The 21,235-nt window shown below is 43.4% G+C and overlaps 1 protein-coding gene across 1 annotated transcript; it reads left to right on the plus strand.

Annotated features, from left to right (window-relative positions):
• Window positions 1-4,112: 4,112 nt before the first annotated feature.
• Window positions 4,113-20,636, plus strand: PYM1 (PYM homolog 1, exon junction complex associated factor). Its single transcript, XM_065888043.1, has 3 exons — window positions 4,113-4,158; window positions 19,212-19,305; window positions 19,695-20,636. Exons 1-3 carry the CDS (start codon window positions 4,125-4,127, stop codon window positions 20,176-20,178), a joined length of 612 nt encoding a protein of 203 aa, XP_065744115.1. The 5' UTR covers window positions 4,113-4,124; the 3' UTR covers window positions 20,179-20,636.
• Window positions 20,637-21,235: the final 599 nt, after the last annotated feature.

Consider the following 21,235-nt stretch of genomic DNA (forward strand, 5'->3'; position numbering starts at 1 on the left):
CCACCAGGGGACTTCCCAGCTCCTTTCCATCCATCCACCATGGATTGAATTCACACTCAGGAGGCTCCGCAGGAGCAAGGCCAGAGTTCCAGACTGCACACCCTAAGACAAGACACCTCCCTGCCACCATGGGCTCCACACTGCTTGACACTACTTGAGAGAATCTGCCCATGTTTGCCTCCAGGTTCCTCACCTCCGTTAAACCCAAACCCCAGGTGCCTCAGATTTGTTTTCCCCAGGCTAAGGACACCTCCTTCTCTCAAGACTCAGATTCTTCCCTTAAGTCTGGGGTTGTGATTCAGGTGCAAAGAGCATTCTGGTCTGGGGGCTTCCCTGGTGGCGCAGTGGTTGAGGGTCCGCCTGCCGATGCAGGGGACGCGGTGTTCGTGACCCGGTACGGGAGGATCCCGCATGCCGCGGAGCGGCTGGGCCCGTGAGCCATGGCCGCTGAGCCTGCGCGTCCGGAGCCTGTGCTCCGCAACGGAAGAGGCCGCAACAGTGAGAGGCCCGCGTACTGCAAAAAAAAAAAAAAAGAGCATTCTGGTCTGAATCCACCCTTTCTCCATGCCCTAACCCTCCCACTTTACCTGCTGGCCTTGGCAGGCGCTGTGGAAGGCCCTGGCCAACAGTCGGGGTGAAAGGAGATCCTTTCAGCTTCTCCTGTCTGGAATCTGTTTGTAGTTAAGGCTCTTGGGGCAGCATGGATGGTGGCGAGGCTGGTAGAGTAAGGGAGAGAGACTGAGGCCTAGGGACTTACTGGTAGGAACTGAAGACCCAGGCATCCTGCTCCCTGGCCCCGCCCCAACTCTGTCTAACCCCCTCCTACCCTTCATTGAAGTAGGGCACAGTAACAAAGGCTTGAGTTCCTGGAATCTTCCCTCATACACCTGGTGGTGGAGAGGGGGAGGGAGAGCTCTGATTGGAAGGGTGTATGTGGGTGTTGTGTGTATATTGTACGTGTACACACATACAAACACAAATGTAATATATACATACTTTTGGTGGAGGTTGGAGAGGAGAAGGAATGAATACACGAGGCCCTCTAGTGGAAACAGAGGGGTCTAAGCAGTTCTTGACTGTTCTGAGACTTGTTGGAAGAGAATCCTCCATTTTTATCAGAAATACAGCTGCTGAGTAATAGGGTTTGGAGTATCGTTGTTGCATCTGAACTGGAGATATGAGGCAGCGGTTGGAGAGGACCTGTTTCTCTGCTCCTGTCTCCCCTCTAATCTTAAAAAGACAAGGACACTCCCCATCCTTCATCTCCCCTTCCTACATGACCTCCTCAGTCATTAAATCATAAGCACTTTTTTTTTGAATTAAAAAAATTTTTAAATTTATTTTTGGCTGCATTGGGTCTTGGTTGCTGTGTGTGGGTTTCCTCTAGTTGTGGCGAGCCGGGGCTTCTCTTGTTGCGGAGCCAGGCTCTAGGCATGTGGGCTTCAGTAGTTGTGGCATGCGGGCTCAGTTGTAGCACGTGCGCTCAGTAGTTGTGGCTCTCGGGCTTAGTTGCTCTGCGGCATGTGGGATCTTCCTGGACCAGGGCTTGAACCCGTGTCCCCTGCATTGGCAGGCGGATTTTTAACCACTGTGCCACCAGGGAAGCCCCAAGCACTTTTGAAGGTTTATTACACACCAAGTCCTGTACTTTGTTCTGCAGGACAGCCAAAGACGTAGATAGCCCAGCTTAAGGACTGCACCAAACAGTGGCTTGGTTGTGTGGGTATGTGTATAAGCCATCCTAAACAAACATACAATATAAGTAAGAACAGGTTCCTCTTCCAATCAGTTTTCTGCCCCTGAGCCCCTCATCTAGAAATCCTGGAATGATACCAATCCTTAAGGCACTCAGCTTTCCTTGCAAATAACACTTGCAGTGCTACCACCCTATGTACGACCTGTGTTTTTTCACTCTGTCATCCTCAGCTATGTTCCTACATGAAGTTAAAGATGCTCCTTTTAAGACATTTTTTGAGACTTCAAAGTGGGGCATGAGGTGATCTCTCTAATAAGCAATAAGTTGGAATCGGTCATACTCTAGGCTTGCATCTTCTTTCGGATCTGTGCTCCATCATACCCCAGTCAGTTATTGGTGGGGGTGGGAGGAAGAAAGGCCAAGAAACATCTAAGGAGGAGGCGTCTAATGCCTACAGTTCCAGGTGCTCATTTCTTTAATCAACCACATCATAAAAATCAGAAAGAAAGAAACCGCAATGAACAAAGGGAAAGGAAAAAACAACAGCTTTGTTCTCCCCAGCCTCTTCGTTCCCCTCTTCCTCTTCAGGGTGGTGGGGGACACATCCGGGGTTCAGGGCTGGGTCCCAGGCAGGTCTGCTAGGCAGACAATTGAGTTTCACTTCCCGTCAACCCCAGAGCTGAGGCAGGATGTCTGAAGGCATAGTGGGGGGCCTAGGGTAGGGTGGTCAACAGGGGCCACTTTAGGATTGCTTCTTGCAAAAAGGTTCTTTGATTAGCCCACTAGTACTCCTCAGGTAGTACAGTCAGTACCAACACATCCCTCTAGTTTTTAGATGCTTCAGCTCACTCTTACCTTTAGTAACAAGGCTATGGACAGGATACTAGACCAGCAGGGCTGAAGCACAATTGGTGAAAGAAGAGCAGGGATGAAGGATGGCAGTGTTAGAACATTTGCAATGACAGTGTATTGAATGCAAATCAGTTTTTAAATGAGTCTTTTTGAGATCTTCTGAGTTGGGCCTCTGGTGGAACTCAGGAAGGTGGAGTATGGAAGAGAAGCCAAACTGTGACCCCATAAAACTTCTGAAGCTTCATTTCAAAGCTTTACTAAGTTCCTAGTCAGGCATTGCTCTGTTTTTTGTTTGTTTGTTTTTTAAGTGGGACATGCAGCCTAGCGTTGGAGGTGGTCACTAACTGGTTCTGTTGGACATTAACCTAAGCCAAAGTGGGGGATTTGGAGGAAGGTAAATGGGTTGATGAGGAAAAAGCAACATGGGGGGGGGGGCAGGAAGAGGGCTGGGCAGACACCTGAGGAGAGGAACTTGCAGTCGGCCCCTCCCAAGCTGTGAGGGAAACGAGTTTAGCAGGACTTAGCCCAGAAGGAACAAGAGCTGCTGAAAGAACGGGGGAGGGAAAACGTTTGGGTTCCTCTAAAGAATAGGGAGGCACGGGGCAGGGTAGGGCTGCAAAGGGAGTGACTGTACGGCTCAGATTATTGGCGCGTTGCCCCGATATCGATCCCCATCGCCCAGATACTTGGATGAGGTTAATTAGAATACTGACTGGGTCCGCCCAGAAGCCTTCGCCTTGCCCTCTGACCCTGGGGCGAAGCCCGAGAAGGCTCCCGGGTCGAAGGCCAGAGCAGACTTGGGCCGTCATCACTTCGCCGCCCGAGTCCCTGGGGCCGCCCCAGGGGCAGGGCCAGGCCCGGGCTGCCCGCCCAGCCCGGCCCGCCGCGCCTCCTCAGCCGTAGAAGCCGCCGGCAACCCTGAGGCTGCGGGGACAGGTGACCGACCGGCAGCGCCTTCGGCCTTGCACTCCCCTCTCTCGAGTCTCCGTCCAGAGGGTTAAGCTGAGCGGCCAAGGGCAATCGGCACGCGATTTCGACCTCCCCACCTTCTAAGAGAGGGTTAGTTGGGGTCTTGCGTTCGCCCCCAACATTGGTGCGCCCCAGTGCGTTCCCGGAGTTTGCCTGTCCCGTCCTATGTCCCCAAGCTGCTCTGGGACCTGGATGAAGGCCAGGGCCTGAATATTCTTCTTTTCCTCATTTATTAGCCGCCCCCCGCCCCCCGCCCTTTCTGGATGCAGGTGGGCCTTGCCCCCTTTTCTCCGGCAGGTCCTAGACAGTCGAAGAGTGCCTTGAGGAGAGGGGCTGTGCCTCGGAACTTCTCTCGGCGCCCAGAGAACTGCTGTATACGCAGCAGGCGCTCACTAATGCTATCAGTGGCAGTAAAAGAGCCCACAGCTCTTATTTTTTAGAGTCTTCAGCTTCTACCCCATTCCTCCTCCTTCACTGCTGTCCATGAAATGGTGCACTCTTCCTTTAAGACTAAAATGGTGGCTTGCTACGATCAGGACTCCACTTCCGGTGGGGAGGGGGGCGGGACCCCAGCCCGCTCACGCCGGAAGTGGTTTGCGTTTTCAAGATGGCGACTCCCTATGTAACTGATGAGACCGGCGGTGAGTGCGGGAGATGTGGAGCCGCTTCTCCCCGGGCTCTCGGGGTAGGGGTTCGGACTTGGAAAGGGGTCTGTGCCCCGCCCATCCCGGGGCCCCTCCTTTGCCCCGCCCTCCGGACCGCCTTCCCCATTCATTCTCTCCTACGGGGTGTCACCTGCGCCCCCTTCTGGTCTCGTGTTTGGGGGGTCTTCGCTTCCGGTCACCCAAACCGTGGGGTCCTTCAATGCTGGACCTTGCTCCAGGACCCTCACGGGCCCTTAGCTTTCGTCCAGAAGTTGGAGCTGCCATATCTCTTTTGGGTTTTTCAGGCTTGGGGACTCCTACACTCTCAGTTCCCTCCAATTCCTGCTCTCCCCCTCTTCCCCTCCCCTCCCCCATCTCTCAGTGTACCTGCTTTCTGCCCTACCCTAGCCCCGTTTAAATTCTTTTTCTTGAAGCTATATTTGTTGGAGACCTCCTCATTGCTACATAGTTCTTTTTTCCACTCTCCCTTATTTTCATTGTTGGGTCACTGAGGTACAGAGGTGTGAAGGGAAGAGGGACCTAATACAACTTTCAGCTAGAGTTTTCTCCTTGATGGCACCACCCTTCTGTACCTTCTCTGGCGATGGTGATGGGAGTTGAGGGATCTAAGGTGGTAGAAGGTGAACAAGAAGGTGTCTAGTGGCCTCTCAAGCCGTGTGACAAGTTTACAGAACCCACTGTGCCTTCTGATCAGAGAAGATTTTCCCACCTGGCTGATTGAGATGCTGAAATATCTGTTGTGTATGTGAGGTTTATGTGTTGAAAACTGAAAATCAAGATTTTCATTTTGGCTGTAGCCCATCCTAATTTCCCCACCTTCAGAAAAATGTGTATATCTACCCAGTGACAGTCAAATAAGATAGTATATGTGAAAGCAATTTATAAAACGCTGTGCAAGGCAAAGTATTACTGTTTTTTGTAGCCCTCGTTGTGTATGTGTATTCTGTAGAAGTGACTGTGTGTGTGCTTTGGTACATGCGGTCTGTTTTAAAATGTACCTTTTATGCCTCTTACTTTGCTTGTTTTCCATGTTACTTACATCTCAATCCACCTCTCCTATGGTATCTAATGACAACCCAAGTCTCTGCTACTTCTCTGCAACCTCACCTTTCAAAGTGGTACAACCTCTTCTCTTGCTCTCTACATAGTAGGTACTTCTTCAGTTTGCTTCTTTTTAATGTGTGCTTTGGATACTCATTGTCCAGTACACTTCTCTTTATTCTTAATCGTTTTCTTTAAACTGATTTAACGGACATCCAGATATCACATCTCACCCTACCCTCCCACCAAGAGGTATCTTCTGTTCTCTGTGACTGTGTGGAAGAGAAGGAATCACACTGCTTTTTTGCTTTCTCTTACTACTTCCAGATCATTGATCTACCACGGTCACTGTAAGTCTCATGGAAGGTACTGCCATGCAATTATAGAATTTTCTCTAAAACCTGCCCATTCACTGCCCACAAGGACCCTGATGTAGCATATCTTTTTCTTTTTTCTTTTCTTTTATTCTGTTTCTCAGTGTCTCCACTCATTCTCAGTGTCTTCAGCATCTTTGGAATACTCTTATTGTATAGTTCCTCAGCATGAGGCCATTAACTTTCCTTTGAATTTTCAAACCAGCCACACATTAGAATCACTACAATCTGGAACTACATATCCTACCACATAGGACATCACCTATGACACTGCTTCCCCCTTCAGGTGTTCCCCATCACTTATTTTCGCTTCCTTACCCAGTCACCTTTTTTTACTTCCACATGCCCATAGAATCAGCTTTTTGCCCTCCTTAGGTTCTCTGGTCCTTGACCTTTCCCATTTCATTGAGTCTACCAGTATCTTCATGACTACTTTTTTGTTTGTTTTTTTTTGCGGTTCGCGGGCCTCTCACTGTTGTGGTCTCTCCCGTTGCGGAGCACAGGCTTTGGACGCGCAGGCTCAGCAGCCATGGCTCACGGGCCCAGCCACTCCGCGGCATGTGGGATCTTCCCGGACAGGGGCACGAACCCGGGTCCCCTGCATCGGCAGGCACACTCTCAACCACTGCGCCACCAGGGAAGCCCTTCATGACTACTTTTTTTTTTTTTTTTTTTTTTTTAAACATCTTTATTGGGGTACAATTGCTTTACAATGGTGTGTTAGTTTCTGCTCTACAACAAAGTGAATCAGCTATACATATACATATGTTCCCATATGTCTTCTCTCTTGCGTCTCCCTCCCTCCCACTCTCCCCATCCCACCCTTCCAGGCTGTCACAAAGCACCGAGCTAATATCCCTGTGCCTTGCGGCTGCTTCCCCCCAGCTATCTACCTTACTACGTTTGTTAGTGTGTATATGTCCATGACTCTCTCTCGCCCTGCTTCATGACTACTTTTGATGCTACCCTGCTAGACCTCTGTGAACAGTCACTATCCTCATTGCTTTCCTCATTCATTTTGATCTTCAATACTAAGCAAGCACTTCTGTTATCTTGAATCATACCCATCTACTGTTTTCTTGGCTTCAGCTTCTAGGCCGCAGCACATGGCTAGAGAAAAGGCACAGACAGTAGCACATTCAGTATAATATAACTTAATGTTAACTTCTGCCAAGATCACAGCTTTTCTCCAATTCTTCTTTGTTGGTTTGCTTACATTCTACCATGGCTATTTCCCCTACCTTTCTCAGCTCTCGGTGACTTTCCCTTTTAATTCCCCTTCTTGTGGCAGATGGCCTCATTTTCTGTTTCATTGAGAAATCAAGGTCTGTTATTTCTGTTTCTTTCCTCTTCATAGCCTGATTTCTTGAATATCAGGTCCACACATACTATTTCCATTTCCTCACTGCTTACTTGTTCCTCAACTTTTTTTTTCTGGCCTTGCGGCTTTCAGGATCTTAGTTCCCTGACTAGGGATTGAACCTGGGCCACAGCAGTGAAAGCACCGAATCCTAAGGACTGGACTGCCGGGAATTCCCTGTTCCTTAACTCTTCAAAATGGTTTCTTTCTAGCACTAGCCTCTCTCTTGAGTTGTCAGTTCTAATTGTTTGGTGAGTAGCTTTCATTCTTGGATATACTGTCACACCTTAAATCCAGTCTGACCATAATCGATATCAGTTTTTCCTTCCTTATTTCTGTTAAAGGCACCATTGTTCTAGCCAACCCAAGATCAGCTTATTGCATCATTTCTCTCTTTCTTTATTTTAAATAGACTTTACTTTTTAGAACAGTTTTAGATTTATAGAAAAATTGAGAAAATGATACAGTTCCCATATACCTTAAACTCAGTTTCCCCTGTTATTAACATCTTATGTTAGTATGGTATCGTTATTGCAATTAATGAACCGATATTCATACATTGTTATTAACTAAGGTCCATACATTATTCAGATTTCCTTAGTTTTTACCTAATTTTTTTTCTGTTCCAGGATCCCATATTAAGTTTAGTTCTCATGTCTCCTTAAACTCCTATTGGCTGTGACAGTTTCTCAGACTTTCCTTGTTTTGGATGACTTTAACAGTTCTGAGGAGTATTGGTCAGTTATTTTTGTAGGATGCCCCTCTATTGGAATTTGATGTTTGTCTCATGATTAGACTGGGGTTATGTGTTTTTTAGGGGAGGACCATAGAAGTAAAGTGAGGTTTTCATCATAGTACATATACTATGTATTGAGGATACATAGTATCACAAAGATTTTTTTACTCTTGATATTTACCATGATCTCCTGACTGAGGTAGTGTTTGTAAAGTTTCTCCACTGTAAAGTTACTTTTTTCCCCTTCTCCTTTCCATTTTGTACTCTTAAGAAAGTCACTATTCACAGCCCACACTTAAAGAGTGGGGAGTTATGCTACCTTCCTTAAGGATGGAGTATTTATACACATCATTTGAAATTCTTTTGCACAGATTTGTCTCTTCTCTGCCATTTATTTATTTATTTATTATTTTTTTCTGCCATTTATTTATTTGGTCAGTTATGTGTATCAATATGAACTTCGGGTTATTTATTTTATTGCTCAAATGTTTCAGCTTTGAACATTGGGAGCTCTTTTAGTGTCCCTTTGACATATCCCCATCAGTGTAGGGTTTTTTTTGTTTGTTTGTTTTGTTTTGTTAGCTCTTTCTTACTTTCTGGCACTAGAAGCTGCTCCAGGCTCATCTTGCATATTTCCTGGCCCAGTCCTAGAATCAGCGATTTCTCTAAGGAGCCCTTGTTCCTTTTACTTAAGAATGGTGTGGGAAACCAAGATCAGAGCACTAGGTGTTTTTGTTGTTATTAACAAAATGAACTGGGGTGTTGTTTTTGCATTGACTTTTACTCCCTCTTCTACCCCCAACCCTCCAGTTGTCAAAGTATCATTTTCTGTTTCTGCTGTTGTTACCCTTCTCCCATCTTCAATGCTTGTTAGCTACATGGCCTGGGAATTTTAAGCCTAGGGAATCCAAGGTTTAGTTTTCTCATCAATGAAATAGGAATAATAACTCCTACAACATAGGATTATTGTGAGGATTAAAATTTAAATGAAATAATGTACATGTCCAGCGCATAGAAAGTACCCAAGAAATGGTTCTGTAATTATTACTGTTATAAAGATTATGGATTAGAATAGATTACATGTGTAAGGTATCAAGCAGAGAACTTGAATCAGTCTAAGTGCCTGATAAAATTCTAGTTTCCTTTATCCTGCAAATATTGCTGTGACCTCCTAAACAGTTGTCCTACCTCTGTCTCTCTCTGTTTCAGTTCATTTGACACACTGTTACCAGATTACTGCTCCTTAAGTACAAATTTAATTATTTAATTTTTGTTCAATATAATTTGTCCACTGTTCAATTTGGCATATACCCTTCTGATCTCTATTTTTCTGTGCATTTTTAAAACATTTTTTAATCAGATGGTATTTACATTTTTATGTGTTGCCTTTTCATTTAACCTCACGACATAAGTATTCTTCTTTGCTATTAAAAACTCTTTGAAAACATCTTTTAAAATACTGGCAGAGTGTTTTATTATTTGGGCATACACCCTCTCTTACCTTTCTACTGTTATTGGACTTCTAGATTGTTTCCAGAATTTTTGTTATAAGAACTCTATGAATATTTTTGTGCATAAATTTTTGTCTGCATTTAGGGTTATTTTCTCTTTTTTTAAAATTAATTAATTTATTTTTGGCTGCATTGGGTCTTCGTTGCTGTGCGCGGGCTTTCCCTAGTTGCAGCGAGTGGGGGCTACTCTTTGTTGTGGTGCGCGAGCCTCTCACTGTAGTGGCTTCTGTTGTTGCGGAGCACAGGCTCCAGGAATGCGGGCTTCAGTAGTTGCGGCACATGGGCTCAGTAGTTGTGGCTCGCGGGCTTTAGAGCGCAGGCTCAGTAGTTGTGGCTCACGGGCTTAGTTGCTCCGCGGCATGTGGGATCTTCCCAGACCAGGGCTCGAACCCGTGTCCCCTGCATTGTCAGGCGGACTCTCAACTGCTGCGCCACCAGGGAAGCCCTAGGGTTATTTTGTTAGGACAGATTTCTCAAAAGTCGAATTACTGGATTGGAGGATACAAACTTTTATTTATTTTTATGTAATTATAAAATTAATTTATATTGATTGTAGAAAACTTGGAAAATATTTTCATAACTAGTATAAAATATAAGTCCCATGCATATTTGGTAATTGCAGAGCCCAAAGATAACTACAATTACATTTCCTTTTAGTTTTTCTTTCTCTGCATATATATAGCATATCTATTTAACATAATTTGGATCATACCGAATGGCTGTACTTCCCCAAGTATGATTCTCAGAACACTTAGTAGTCCTGTGAGATGTGCTGTAAAATAAAAAACTAAAATAAAAATAAGCTTCCTGTGGTCAAATAAATTTGGGAAACACTGTAAACCACATTTCCGTTGGAATATTCACATGAACGAGAACATAACTCATTTAAGTCTTGCTGATAAGAACAAAAAATTTTTTTCCTATGTTTAACCCAGAATTTCTCAAACTTATTTAACAATTTTTTGGGAATAACCTTACAGAAGTAGTGTTACAATATCTTACAGAAGTAGTGTTTTATTACATAACAATATTTAGGAAATGCTGCTGTATGTTAGGACTACCTTATACTCTCTCTCTTAGTTAGCCAGATTGCTTGCTTTCTTTCTTTCTTTTTTTTTTTTTTTTTTTTTTGCGGTACGCGGGCCTGTCCCTGTTGTGGCCTCTCCCGTTGCGGAGCACAGGCTTCGGACGCGCAGGCTCAGTGGCCATGGCTCACGGGCCCAGCCGCTCTGTGGCATGTGGGATCTTCCCGGACCGGGGCACGAACCTGTGTCCCCTGCATCAGCAGGCGGACTCTCAACCACTGCGCCACCAGGGAAGCCCCCACATTGCTTTCTGAAGGGTTTTACCATTGACAGTATATGAATATACTGGTTTCATCACTTCTTGGACTGCACTGGTATTCTGATCTTTAAAAATTCTACTGCTTTGATAGGTAAAAATGATGTTTTAATTTGTATTTCCTTTGATTACTAGTGAGGTTGAACTTTCTGGTATTCTTCTTCACTTATAACACAATACAGAATAGTGGTGTAAAAAGCACAGCCTTTGGAACCCACAGCCTGGATTCGAATTCTACTGCAGTTTACTGACATTGTAACTTTGGGCAAATTATTAAATTTCTCATCATCTGTGAAACGAATAATCCTTCATGGAGTTGTGAAAATGAAATAATGTATATAAACAGGGACTTCCCTGGCAGTCCAGTGGTTAAGACTTCGTCTTCCAATGCAGGGGATGCGGGTTCAATCCCTGGTCAGGGAGCTAAGATCCTACATGCCTCGCAGCCAAAAGACCAAAACATAAAACAGAAGCAATATTGTAACAAATTCAATAAAGACTTTAAAAATGGTCCATGTCAAAAAAATCTTAAAAAAGAAAAATTATTTATATATATACATATATATATATATATATATATATATATATATATATACAAAAAAAAAAACACTGAGTACTATCCTTGTCATGAAGCAAGCACTCAATAAAGGGTAGCTGCTGTTCTCTTTTTGGAATTGACTCTCAAATTTACATATGGACCATTCACTTTTACATTTAAGATACTCCTCTCTAATATGAGCACAAACCACTTTTCAGTACAGTATCATCACATACTATATCTCTGCCTAAACCCTCTAGTGAAACTGGGCAGTATAGTATAAAACAGGTTGAATAGGAATGTTCTGGTATGTAAGCTTTGGCGTCAGGACTGAGTTCAGACTGCAGCTACATGCTGCCTTTGTGATCTTGGACATATCTTCAACCTCTTGAAGGCTATTTCCTCAGCTGTAGATCATAATAATCTACCTATTGTCTAGATTCAGTCAGGTAGTGTATGTAAAGTTCCCGGTGTAAAGTACCCACTCATTAATAAACATTCTTTCCTAACTGTTCTTAACATACTGTGAGTTTTACACTGCCATCATTTTGCTTGTTATTCTTCTTGGAATGCCCTTTCCCTTCCTTTCTCTGCCTGCAAAAATATCAGCCACTGATTTACTGTTGTGATTATTACTACTGCTTCCTACTTTTTGAGGTCAAGTCCCTGAGATTTTCCTAATTTCCTGTCACCTTCCCCCATCAAATGGGGTGTAGTTATTTATTCTCTTGAAATCTTCTATTAGTTATGTGTCCGTGTCTCTTAGGGATACCTAAGACATTTATATTTTTGTCTTATTCTTTGTTTGCCTGACTCGCCCACCTTTTTCCTTACTTAAACTGTAAATTTCTTGAAAGTAGGGGCCATTTTACTGATCTTGATAATCCCTGTAGCACTTCATATAGTATTTTTCTCATAGGAGGCTTTCAATAAACATTCATTGCACTTAATTATAGTCTGGCTTCTGACCACTCTACTTGTCTGAGGCTGTATTCTTGAATATAATTAGGGATTTCCAAATTTCCAAAATCAATAACCTTTTCCTACTCAGTTCTGCTTTTCCTTAATCTCTCTGTAATATTTAATACTGTTAATCACCTGCTGTTACTCCAGACTCTTTTGGTCTCCATGGAGTAGTACTGTCCTGGTCCTTTTTTTCTAAGGATTATTTCCTAGTGTTGTTGACACCTTTTCTTCTTTGAGGAAAATAATCATGACTGTTTTTCCAGGGTCATTCCTCCAGATTGGATCTTCTTTTTAATATTTTCTCTATGTTAGAAACCATGTCTGGATGACTAATAAAAAAAAAAGAAAAAAAAGAAACCACATCTAAGTCTTATAATTGTTGGCCCTCAGGTCATCCTCAGGCTCAGATCTGTGACCCAGATCTCCTTTCTTAACTTTGAAACAGGCCCCAGGGATTCAGCACACCTTTAAGAGTCACTTCCACCTAACCCCTTGGAGTTCTTTCAAGCCTTGCTGTGTTGTCTCTTCACTGTCTTCCTGCCACCCCTGAAAACAAAGCCCTTTTCAGTTTAAGGAAATAGATTGAGGATTACAAAATAGCAGATGTGGGGAAATAACAAAGCTTACAAAGTTCTTATAGTAGCAGTCTCTAACCTCTAGTTTCTGGTTCTCTCAAAGATGCTACTGAAAATCATGGTATTCTGCCCATGGTTTTTATTTCTAGGGTTAGGAATCAGCAAACCTCTCCCTTCTTTTTGACTGTACCTTTGGATACCATCAAGGCCAGAGACTGAAACCAGATAACATAAAATAGGTATTCCTTTGTGATAATGGGCTATTTGTATCTCTGAGGGCTTCCAGTTAGGATGGCCATTCAAGAAGCTTCTGCCCTATCTTTTCTCACACTCCATCTTTTTCTTTTGTTTTTTTTTTTTTGCTGTGTTTTATTTATTAAATTTTTTTATTGGAGTGTAGTTGCTTTACACTGCTGTGTCAGTTTCTGCTGTACAGCTAAGTTAATCAGCCATATGTATACATATATCCCCTCTTTTTTGGATTTCCTTTCCATTTAGGTCACCACAGAGCACCGAGTAGAGTTCCCTGTGCTATACAGTAGGTTCTCATTAGTCATCTATTTTATACATAGTATTGTATATATGTCAGTCCCAATCTCCCAGTTCATCCCACCCACCCTGCCCTTTCTCCCTTGTTTTCCATACATTTGTTCTCTCCGTCTCTGTCTCTATTTCTGCTTTACAGATGAGATCATCTATACCGTTTTTCTAGATTCCACATATATGCGTTAATATATGGTACTTGTTTTTCTCTTTGTGACTTACTTCACTCTGTATGAGAGGATCTAGGTCCATCCACGCCTTTGCCATCTTTACTAGTCTTAAGGCTTCAACTATAATCTCTGCAGTGTACTTAAATGTATGTTTCTAGCATTGTCCCTTTCTCCTTAATTCCATGTAAAAACACTGCCTGTCTAGAATTGAATTAGTTACTTTCACAAGGTTTTCTCCTATGGACTCTTTTTTTTTTTTTTTTAAATAAATTTATTTATTTTTGGCTGCGTTGGGTCTTCCTTGCTGCGCATGGGCTTTCTCTAGTTGCGGCGAGCGGGGGTTACTCTTCGTTGTGGTCCGTAGGCTTCTCATTGCAGTGGCTTCTCTTGTTACAGAGCACAGGCTCTAGGCACACAGGCTTCAGTAGTTGTTTCACGTGGGCCTCAGTAGTTGTGGCTCGCAGGCTCCATAGTTGTGGCTCGCAGGCTCTAGAGCGCAGGCTCAGTAGTTGTGGCGCACGGGCTTAGTTGCTCTGCGGCATGTGGGATCTTCCTGGACCAGGGCTCGAACCCATGTCCCCTGCATTGGCAGGCAGATTCTTAACCACTGCGCCACCAAGGAAGCCCTGCCTTTCTTTCTTTCTTTTTTTTTTTTTTGGTCTACCTTTCTTTTTAATTAGAATGCATGCTCCAAGAAGGCAAGACCCTTGCTTGCTTTATTCATTCATTGTTGTATCCCTAGCTCCTGTTACATTGCCCGCCACAGCAGCAAGTACTCAATAAACATTTAAAATCCATGTGTGAATAATGTTATTACTATACGCACTACATGCCCACAGGGATGTTGTGAAAAATAAGAGAAAACGTGAAAAGCACCAGATTAAATCCACCGTAGCACAATGATTTCCTCTCTCTCATTCAAATCTTGGCAGTCTTCAGATCCTGACTACTTATTCTTCATAATGAATTTCTCTTTCATTTTCTTTTCAACACTTATAGAGACCATTTAAATCAAGTCTTCTCACATTGCAGCTATTGCTTTCATTTTTTTCTACCTTTAGTTTATGTTACACATTTTTCAGGTTAATCTTCTTAAAGCAATGCTTTGTGCAGATCATATGCACTCTCTTAATGGCCTTCAGTGTTCTCCCACCTTCTGAAGCTTGAGTCCAAACTCAAGAGGAGGTTGGATACCTTTCATATTCTGACTAATTTACCTCTAGTCTCTTTTTCCATTACATATGCTTTTTGCCAAAATATACTGGATTCTTGCTATTCCCTAATATGATGCTTAACTTTATTTATTCATTAATTTGAATTAATTACAGTCTTTCATGGACCAGGCCCTTTGCTTCAAAGATCAAAGGCAAAGTTTCTGCTCTTAAGCAGGCAAACAATTATTTTAAACATTAGATCATGATAAAAGGCCACACCAGGTGCTGTGGGTGCACAAAGGGCAACTTCTAAACTGGTTTGGGTTGGTGAGGTCGGGAAGGACTTCACTGAGGAGTTTATACGTGAACTGGACCTTTAAAGACCAATAGGCGTTAACTAAGATAAGAATCAAGAAAAGTCTATTCCAAGCCAAAGGAAGATTGTTTTAAAAGCAAAAAGGCATAGAGAATAAAGACACAGTCAGGTGAGATTTGTGACTATTTCAGTGGCTGGAGCAGAGAGTGTGAATGACTGGGTGTGAAGAGGCTGGAGACTAGTGAGAGCTGGGTCAAGAAGGCCTTTGTGTGTGGTTCCATCTTCCATGTAAATACCCTAAGGGCAACAGGAATCCAGGAAGAATTTTAAGTAGTCTGATTTGTCCCTTTGTTTATGTTGTCCTATAAGCCTGAAATACTTCCCTTTCTCGTCTTTCCTCATAACCACACTCCGACGTCCACCTGTCTAAATCCTGCTCATCTTCCAAAGATCACAAAGATGCTTTGTCCTCCATAAAATTTTACTTTACCTGGTCAAAAGTAATTTCACTCTCCTTTGTGTCTCCAAAGCCGCTTGGATTTGAAACCCAAAATGAGATTTTTAAAAACCTACAATATAGCAACAACATTAATTGGAATTTTTAAAAGGAAAAGTTATTTATAAGCCAATCACCAACATAACTTTTCGTATTGCACCTTCTTTTCTAAACTTATGAATATGCATAACATTTAATAATAAATCATAGCGTATATAACTTTATGTTTTTGTTTTTGTTTTTTTTGCTGTACGCGGGCCTCTCACCGTTGTGGCCCCTCCCTTTGCGGAGCACAGGCTCCGGACGCGCAGGCCCAGCGGCCGTGGCTCACGGGCCCAGCCGCTCCGCGGCATGTGGGATCCTCCCGGACCGGGCACGAATCCGTGTCCCCTGCATCGGCAGGCGGACTCTCAACCACTGCACCACCAGGGAAGACCTAACTTTATGTTTTATATTCCGTTATATCATATTAATGATTAAAAATTTTTGGTCATTTTTAATGGCTATATTATAAACCACTCCTGTATAACTGGATGTGAAGTTTGTTTTTAATTTTTAGCTATTTATAAATAACGCCATAGTTTTCACATGATTACTGTCCCTTTCTTCTTTTTTCTGTTTTCGTTTTTTCCTGTTGGAATTATTTCCTTATGCTAAATTTTCAAGATTGGCATTGCTAAAACGAAGTGTGTTGAAGTGCCTTTGGCTTTAACCTCTTTACGCTTCCCCCAGTCAGTGAATTACCAAGTGAGGTTGATCCTTTGGTGACGTGGCTGGCATCATTCTCTTCCTTTCCATTCTCAGTTAGTTCTGTCTCTCATGCCAGGATTATTGCAGTCGTTTTTTTGAAAGATGATTATTTTTTAAATTTACTTATTTTATTTCTTTTTGGCTGCATTGGGTCTTTGTTGCTGTGCGCGGGCTTTCTCTAGTTGCGGTGAGCGGGAGCTACTCTTCATTGCAGTGCACGGGCTTCGCATTGCGGTGGCTTCTCTTGTTGCAGAGCACGGGCCCTAGGTGGACGGGCTTCAGTAGTTGTGGCGCACGGGCTTAGCTGCTCCACGGCATGTGGGATCTTCCTGGACCAGGGCTCAAACCCGTGTCCCCTGCATTGGCAGGTGGATTTTTAACCACTGGGCCACCAGGGAAGTCCCTGTTTTTTCATTTTTGAGTTTTTACTCTTGTCTCTAAACTGTTGCAGCTCAGCAAACAATATTCTCAGTGGCCCTCTTTTTTTTTTTTTTTTTTTGCGGTATGCGGGCCTCTCACTGTTGTGGCCTCTCCCGTCGCGGAGCACAGGCGCCGGACACACAGGCTCAGCGGCCATGGCTCACGGGATTAACCGCTCCGCGGCATATGGGATCTTCCCGAACTGGGGCACGAACCCGTGTCCCCTGCATCGGCAGGCGGACTCTCAACCACTGCGCCACCAGGGAAGCCCCTCAGTGGCCCTCTTTTATTCACCAGATAAATTCCAAATTCCTTGACCTTGTTTTTAAGGCTTTCTAAGGTCTGGCCCCATTTTTAATTTTCAACCTAGCTTCATGTTATTCCCCATCATGAGCTGTCTGGTTCTCCTGGGCTCCTCTGTTTCCTGTTCTTTACATACTCAGGCCATCCCCAAATCCAAGCCTTCCTTGGTGCATGTTTGTTCTTTCTCCCATCCCCTCTACCTGTCAAATCTTACCCATTTTCTTTAACACTTTTTGTTTTAGTTTTAATTTATTAATGATATTTGCCTTTTGAACAAAAACCCAATTCATGTAACAATGTATAATCCCCGTGGGAGGCTCTGGACTGGACTTTTAATTTTGTTAACCTTTTTTATTTTCTTCTTTTTTTTTTAACAAGTTATACTAAAAAAAGTTACACTAAAAAAAAGAAAAACAAGACTAACACAAGATATAAATATATATATGTGTTTTTTTTAGGAATATGTTATTAAAGCTTAATGGTTTCTACCACCTCTTCTTCCAGGTTATCCCTCTTAAGGTAACCAGCATTAAAGTCTTGGTATCTTGGTATGTGTCCTTCCACACCTTTCTCTTTGCCCCTATACACAAACTGTCTGGACCTCTAAGTGCTGCTCCTTGCCCCAAAAAGAATGGGAGCACCCTCTACACCAGCAGTTCTCAAAATGTTGTCCAGGACCCTTGGGGATTCCCTAAGACCCTATCAGGAGGTCTGCAAGCATAACTATTTTGATAATATACTGAGATGTTATTTGCCCTTTTACTGGGTTGACATTTGCACTGAGGGTACAAAAGCAATGGTGGGTAAAACTGCTGGCCTCTTAGCATTAATCAAGGTGGTGGCACCAAACCGTACTGGTCATTGTGTTCTTCACTGCCACATGCTTGCAGTAAATAATGCCAGTTTCACTTAAGAGTATCCTTGATGATGCAATAAAAAATTATTAATTTTATTAAACCCTGGCTCTTTAATACACATCTTTTTATCTATTTTTCCAGGTTTATTGAGATATGACTGACATTTAACATTGTGTACAATGTTATAGGTGTACAAGGTGATGATTTGATACACATATATATTGCGAAAGGTTTACCACAATAAGGTTAGTTAACACATCCTTTACCTCACATAATTACCTTTTCATTGATTTATGGTGAGAACACTGAAACTCTACTCTCATAGCAACTTTCAAGTATACAGTTCAGTTTTGCTGACGATAGTCACCATGCTGTACCTTATACCTCCAGAACTTACTCATCTTATAACTGAAAATTAAACATCTTTTTAGAGTTCTCTGTGAATTAAATGGGAAGTAAGCATGAAACACTGCTGCACACTGAAGTGGTGTCTCAAGGAAAAGCACTGGCGCAGTTGTCGGAGTTGTAAGCTAAACAAGCTTCCTTTTCATGGAACTCTATTTTTCCTTGAAGGAACCACTGACAAACTATAGTAATTCAGACCTGAGTACCTGATAGGCATTTTCCTGAAAAATGAAAGAAGTGAGCCTGTCATTTCAAGGAAAGCAACTCTCAGTGTTTGTTGCCAGGGATAAGATTCAAGCCTTCAAGTGGAAATTAGAATTTTGGAAAACTTGTAACTGCCACTGGAAGCGTGACAGCTTTTCAGTAAAGGGTTTTCTGATGAGATTAACGGATGTGATTTTTTAAAAAAAGATTGCACAGTGAAATGCATAATATTACAAAATAAGAGCATATGGGGGATTCTGAAAAAAGTTTAAGGATCTTTACACATTATTCTGCAACTTGCTTTTTCACTTAGTGTATCATGAATACCATTCAAGGTCAGTACATCTGTATCTAACATTCTTTTTCATAACGGCACGGTGTTCCATCATGTGGATGACCCACGTCTATTTAGTCACTCATCTATTGATGGTCATTCAAGTTGCTTTCAGCTTTTTGCCAATTTAAATAATGCAACAACATTATTATAATGCAAACATCTTTACATATAGCCTGTGTACTGGTGCTTTTATATCTACAGTATGGATTCCTGAAAGTTGACCTATTTTTCACCATCCACCTTAATAAAACTTCCCCTTTTCTACATCCTGGGTCATTTCTCCTTCCTATGATTCTTGTTTTTGCCCTTTTTAGCCTCTTATTCATGTACTGTCCTTTGATGTCCTCATGCTGTTTTGTTTTTTTTAAACTTCCTCTATGCCTGCCCTGTCTTGCCAACTAGATTATAAAAGTAGAAACTCCCTGAGGGCAGGGATGGTGTATTATACAGTTTATAGGCACTCAGTAAATAATGAGAGTGGGATTGAAGGTTGATATGAGAAAAGAATGCCTTAATGGATGCATTTAGTGGAAGGTGCTGGGGGATGCTGTGTGCATTCATGCATTCTTTCACCTTGGGGGCTCTTTGAAAATTAGAAAGAGTAACTCTCTAATTTAATTCTCCCATTTCAGGCAAGTACATCGCTTCAACACAGCGACCTGACGGGACCTGGCGAAAGCAGCGGAGGGTGAAAGAAGGCTATGTGCCCCAGGAGGAGGTCCCAGTGTGCGTGGTTAGGCGTGAGGAGGGAGTATTTAATGGGGTCCCTACAGCAAGAAAGAACATGTGTGCCTATGAGATCAGGGAAGAATTTCCTGATCCCAGGATCCTAGGAAAGGGAAGGAGGGGGCTGGGATTCAGGGATGAGTGAGGGATGAGTAACCAAGTGACTGACAAGTCCTGTTGCTATGGCCTCTGTTCAGCAGAACCTGTAAATAGCATTCAGAGATCCAGAGCTTTAGGACCTAGGGATCCTACAACCTGCAGAGCAGAGGAAAGTTGGGGAGGGGCCAGAGGCAGAGGAAGGAAGCAGGAAAGTGAAAAGGGTGAAATAAATGACAAGGTTAGGAAAAGGGCTCGAAAGGTCAGTGATTCTTTGACACTGTTCCCCGCAGGTATGAGAACAAGTATGTGAAGTTTTTCAAGAGTAAACCAGAACTGCCTCCCGGCCTGAGCCCGGAGGCCACTGCTCCGGTCACCCCATCCAGGCCGGAAGGTGGTGAACCAGGCCTCTCCAAGACAGCCAAACGCAACCTGAAGCGGAAGGAGAAGAGGCGGCAGCAGCAAGAGAAAGGGGAGGCGGAGGCCTTGAGCCGGACTCTCGAGAAGGTGTCCCTGGGAGAGACAGCCCAGGTCCCCAGTGCCCCACAGGCCTCCCGGGCAGCGCCTGCAGCTGCCTCCGACCAGCCTGACTCAGCTGCCACCGCTGAGAAGGCCAAGAAGATAAAGAACCTAAAGAAGAAGCTTCGGCAGGTGGAAGAGCTGCAGCAGCGGATCCAGGCTGGGGAAATCAGCCAGCCCAGCAAAGAGCAGCTGGAGAAGCTAGCGAGGAGGAGGGCGTTGGAGGAGGAGCTAGAGGACTTGGAGCTGGGCCTGTGAGGCCTTTGGGGAATAGAGGATGGACAGCAGAACAAACCATGGGGCTCTCTGGGGTCCTGGGGAATGTGGGCAGCAGCAGTCAGGAGGGGTACCCCCGTACTGGCTCACTTTCACCTCTCATGGCCCAATTCCGTCCTCCAGAGCCTAGCCTCTCCCTCATTCCTTCCCTTTTTTTCCCCAACTCCTATTTTTTTGGACTTTTCTCCCTCCCATTCCCAGTGTTCAAAATCTCAGTGACTATCCCAGGTACCTTTGCTGCTGATTTGGGTGTCTTGTTTTAAAAAAAATTGGGTGGGTGGGAGTCTCTTGGAGAACTGAGGTTGAGGGTAGGGGGAGTACGCCCAAGTCTTGGAGTCTTGGTTCCTGTTCACAGTGTTTATGGGTTATTTCCCCCTCCATCCCTAACCTCTTTTTTTTTTTTTTTTTTTAAAGAACAGAATAAACTCAAGTAGACAACATGTTTTGCCTCTCTTCTTTTCAGCTTCTAGTAGGTGTTTTATCCCCTTCAGTTTGGCACAGGAAGATAAGTATTGAGAGTAATATTCTTTTTGATTTTTAAAAATAATGTGTATCACCAAATTAGCAACACTGACTTCTGTACACGTTTGCTCAGACTTCAGTGAATAGAAATTAGTGATATAATAAAACGAAACAGAACAAATTTAATCTGATATTAATTTACATGTATCATCATTATTGTGCTGCATAGCAGTGGGGCCCTAGTATCTCCCTTACTGTTTACTTCTGAAGGTCATTGACCTGATTTTTTTTTTTTTTTGGCCACATCGCAGGGCTTGCAGGATCTTAGTTCTCCCACCAGGGATTGAACCGGGCCACTGCAGTGAAAGGGCCGAGTCCTAACCACTGGACCACCAGGGAATTCCTGGGACAGCTCTTTTGAAATTTTACCTTCTCGGATGCCATCCCAAGATGGCATTGTGGGGCAAACTAATGACACAGGAAGAGGAGTTTACAGCCAAAAAGAGCTGTCACTTAATTTTCACATACCCTCTGATTTCCACACCTTCACTTGTCATAATCTTTCTTTCTAGCCAGC

The sequence above is a fragment of the Phocoena phocoena genome, chromosome 11 (genome assembly GCF_963924675.1).
Source record: "Phocoena phocoena chromosome 11, mPhoPho1.1, whole genome shotgun sequence".
In the NCBI taxonomy this organism is placed as follows: domain Eukaryota; kingdom Metazoa; phylum Chordata; class Mammalia; order Artiodactyla; family Phocoenidae; genus Phocoena; species Phocoena phocoena.

What these genes read in the sequence shown, in the direction of transcription:
- PYM1 (XM_065888043.1), top strand. Translation starts at nt 4,125, where the DNA reads ATGGCGACTCCCTATGTAACTGATGAGACCGGCG. An exon ending in TGTAACTGATGAGACCGGCG is followed by an intron (nt 4,159 to 19,211) that starts GTGAGTGCGGGA and finishes CTCCCATTTCAG; the next exon opens with GCAAGTACATCGCTTCAACA. An exon ending in CCCCAGGAGGAGGTCCCAGT is followed by an intron (nt 19,306 to 19,694) that starts GTGCGTGGTTAG and finishes TGTTCCCCGCAG; the next exon opens with GTATGAGAACAAGTATGTGA.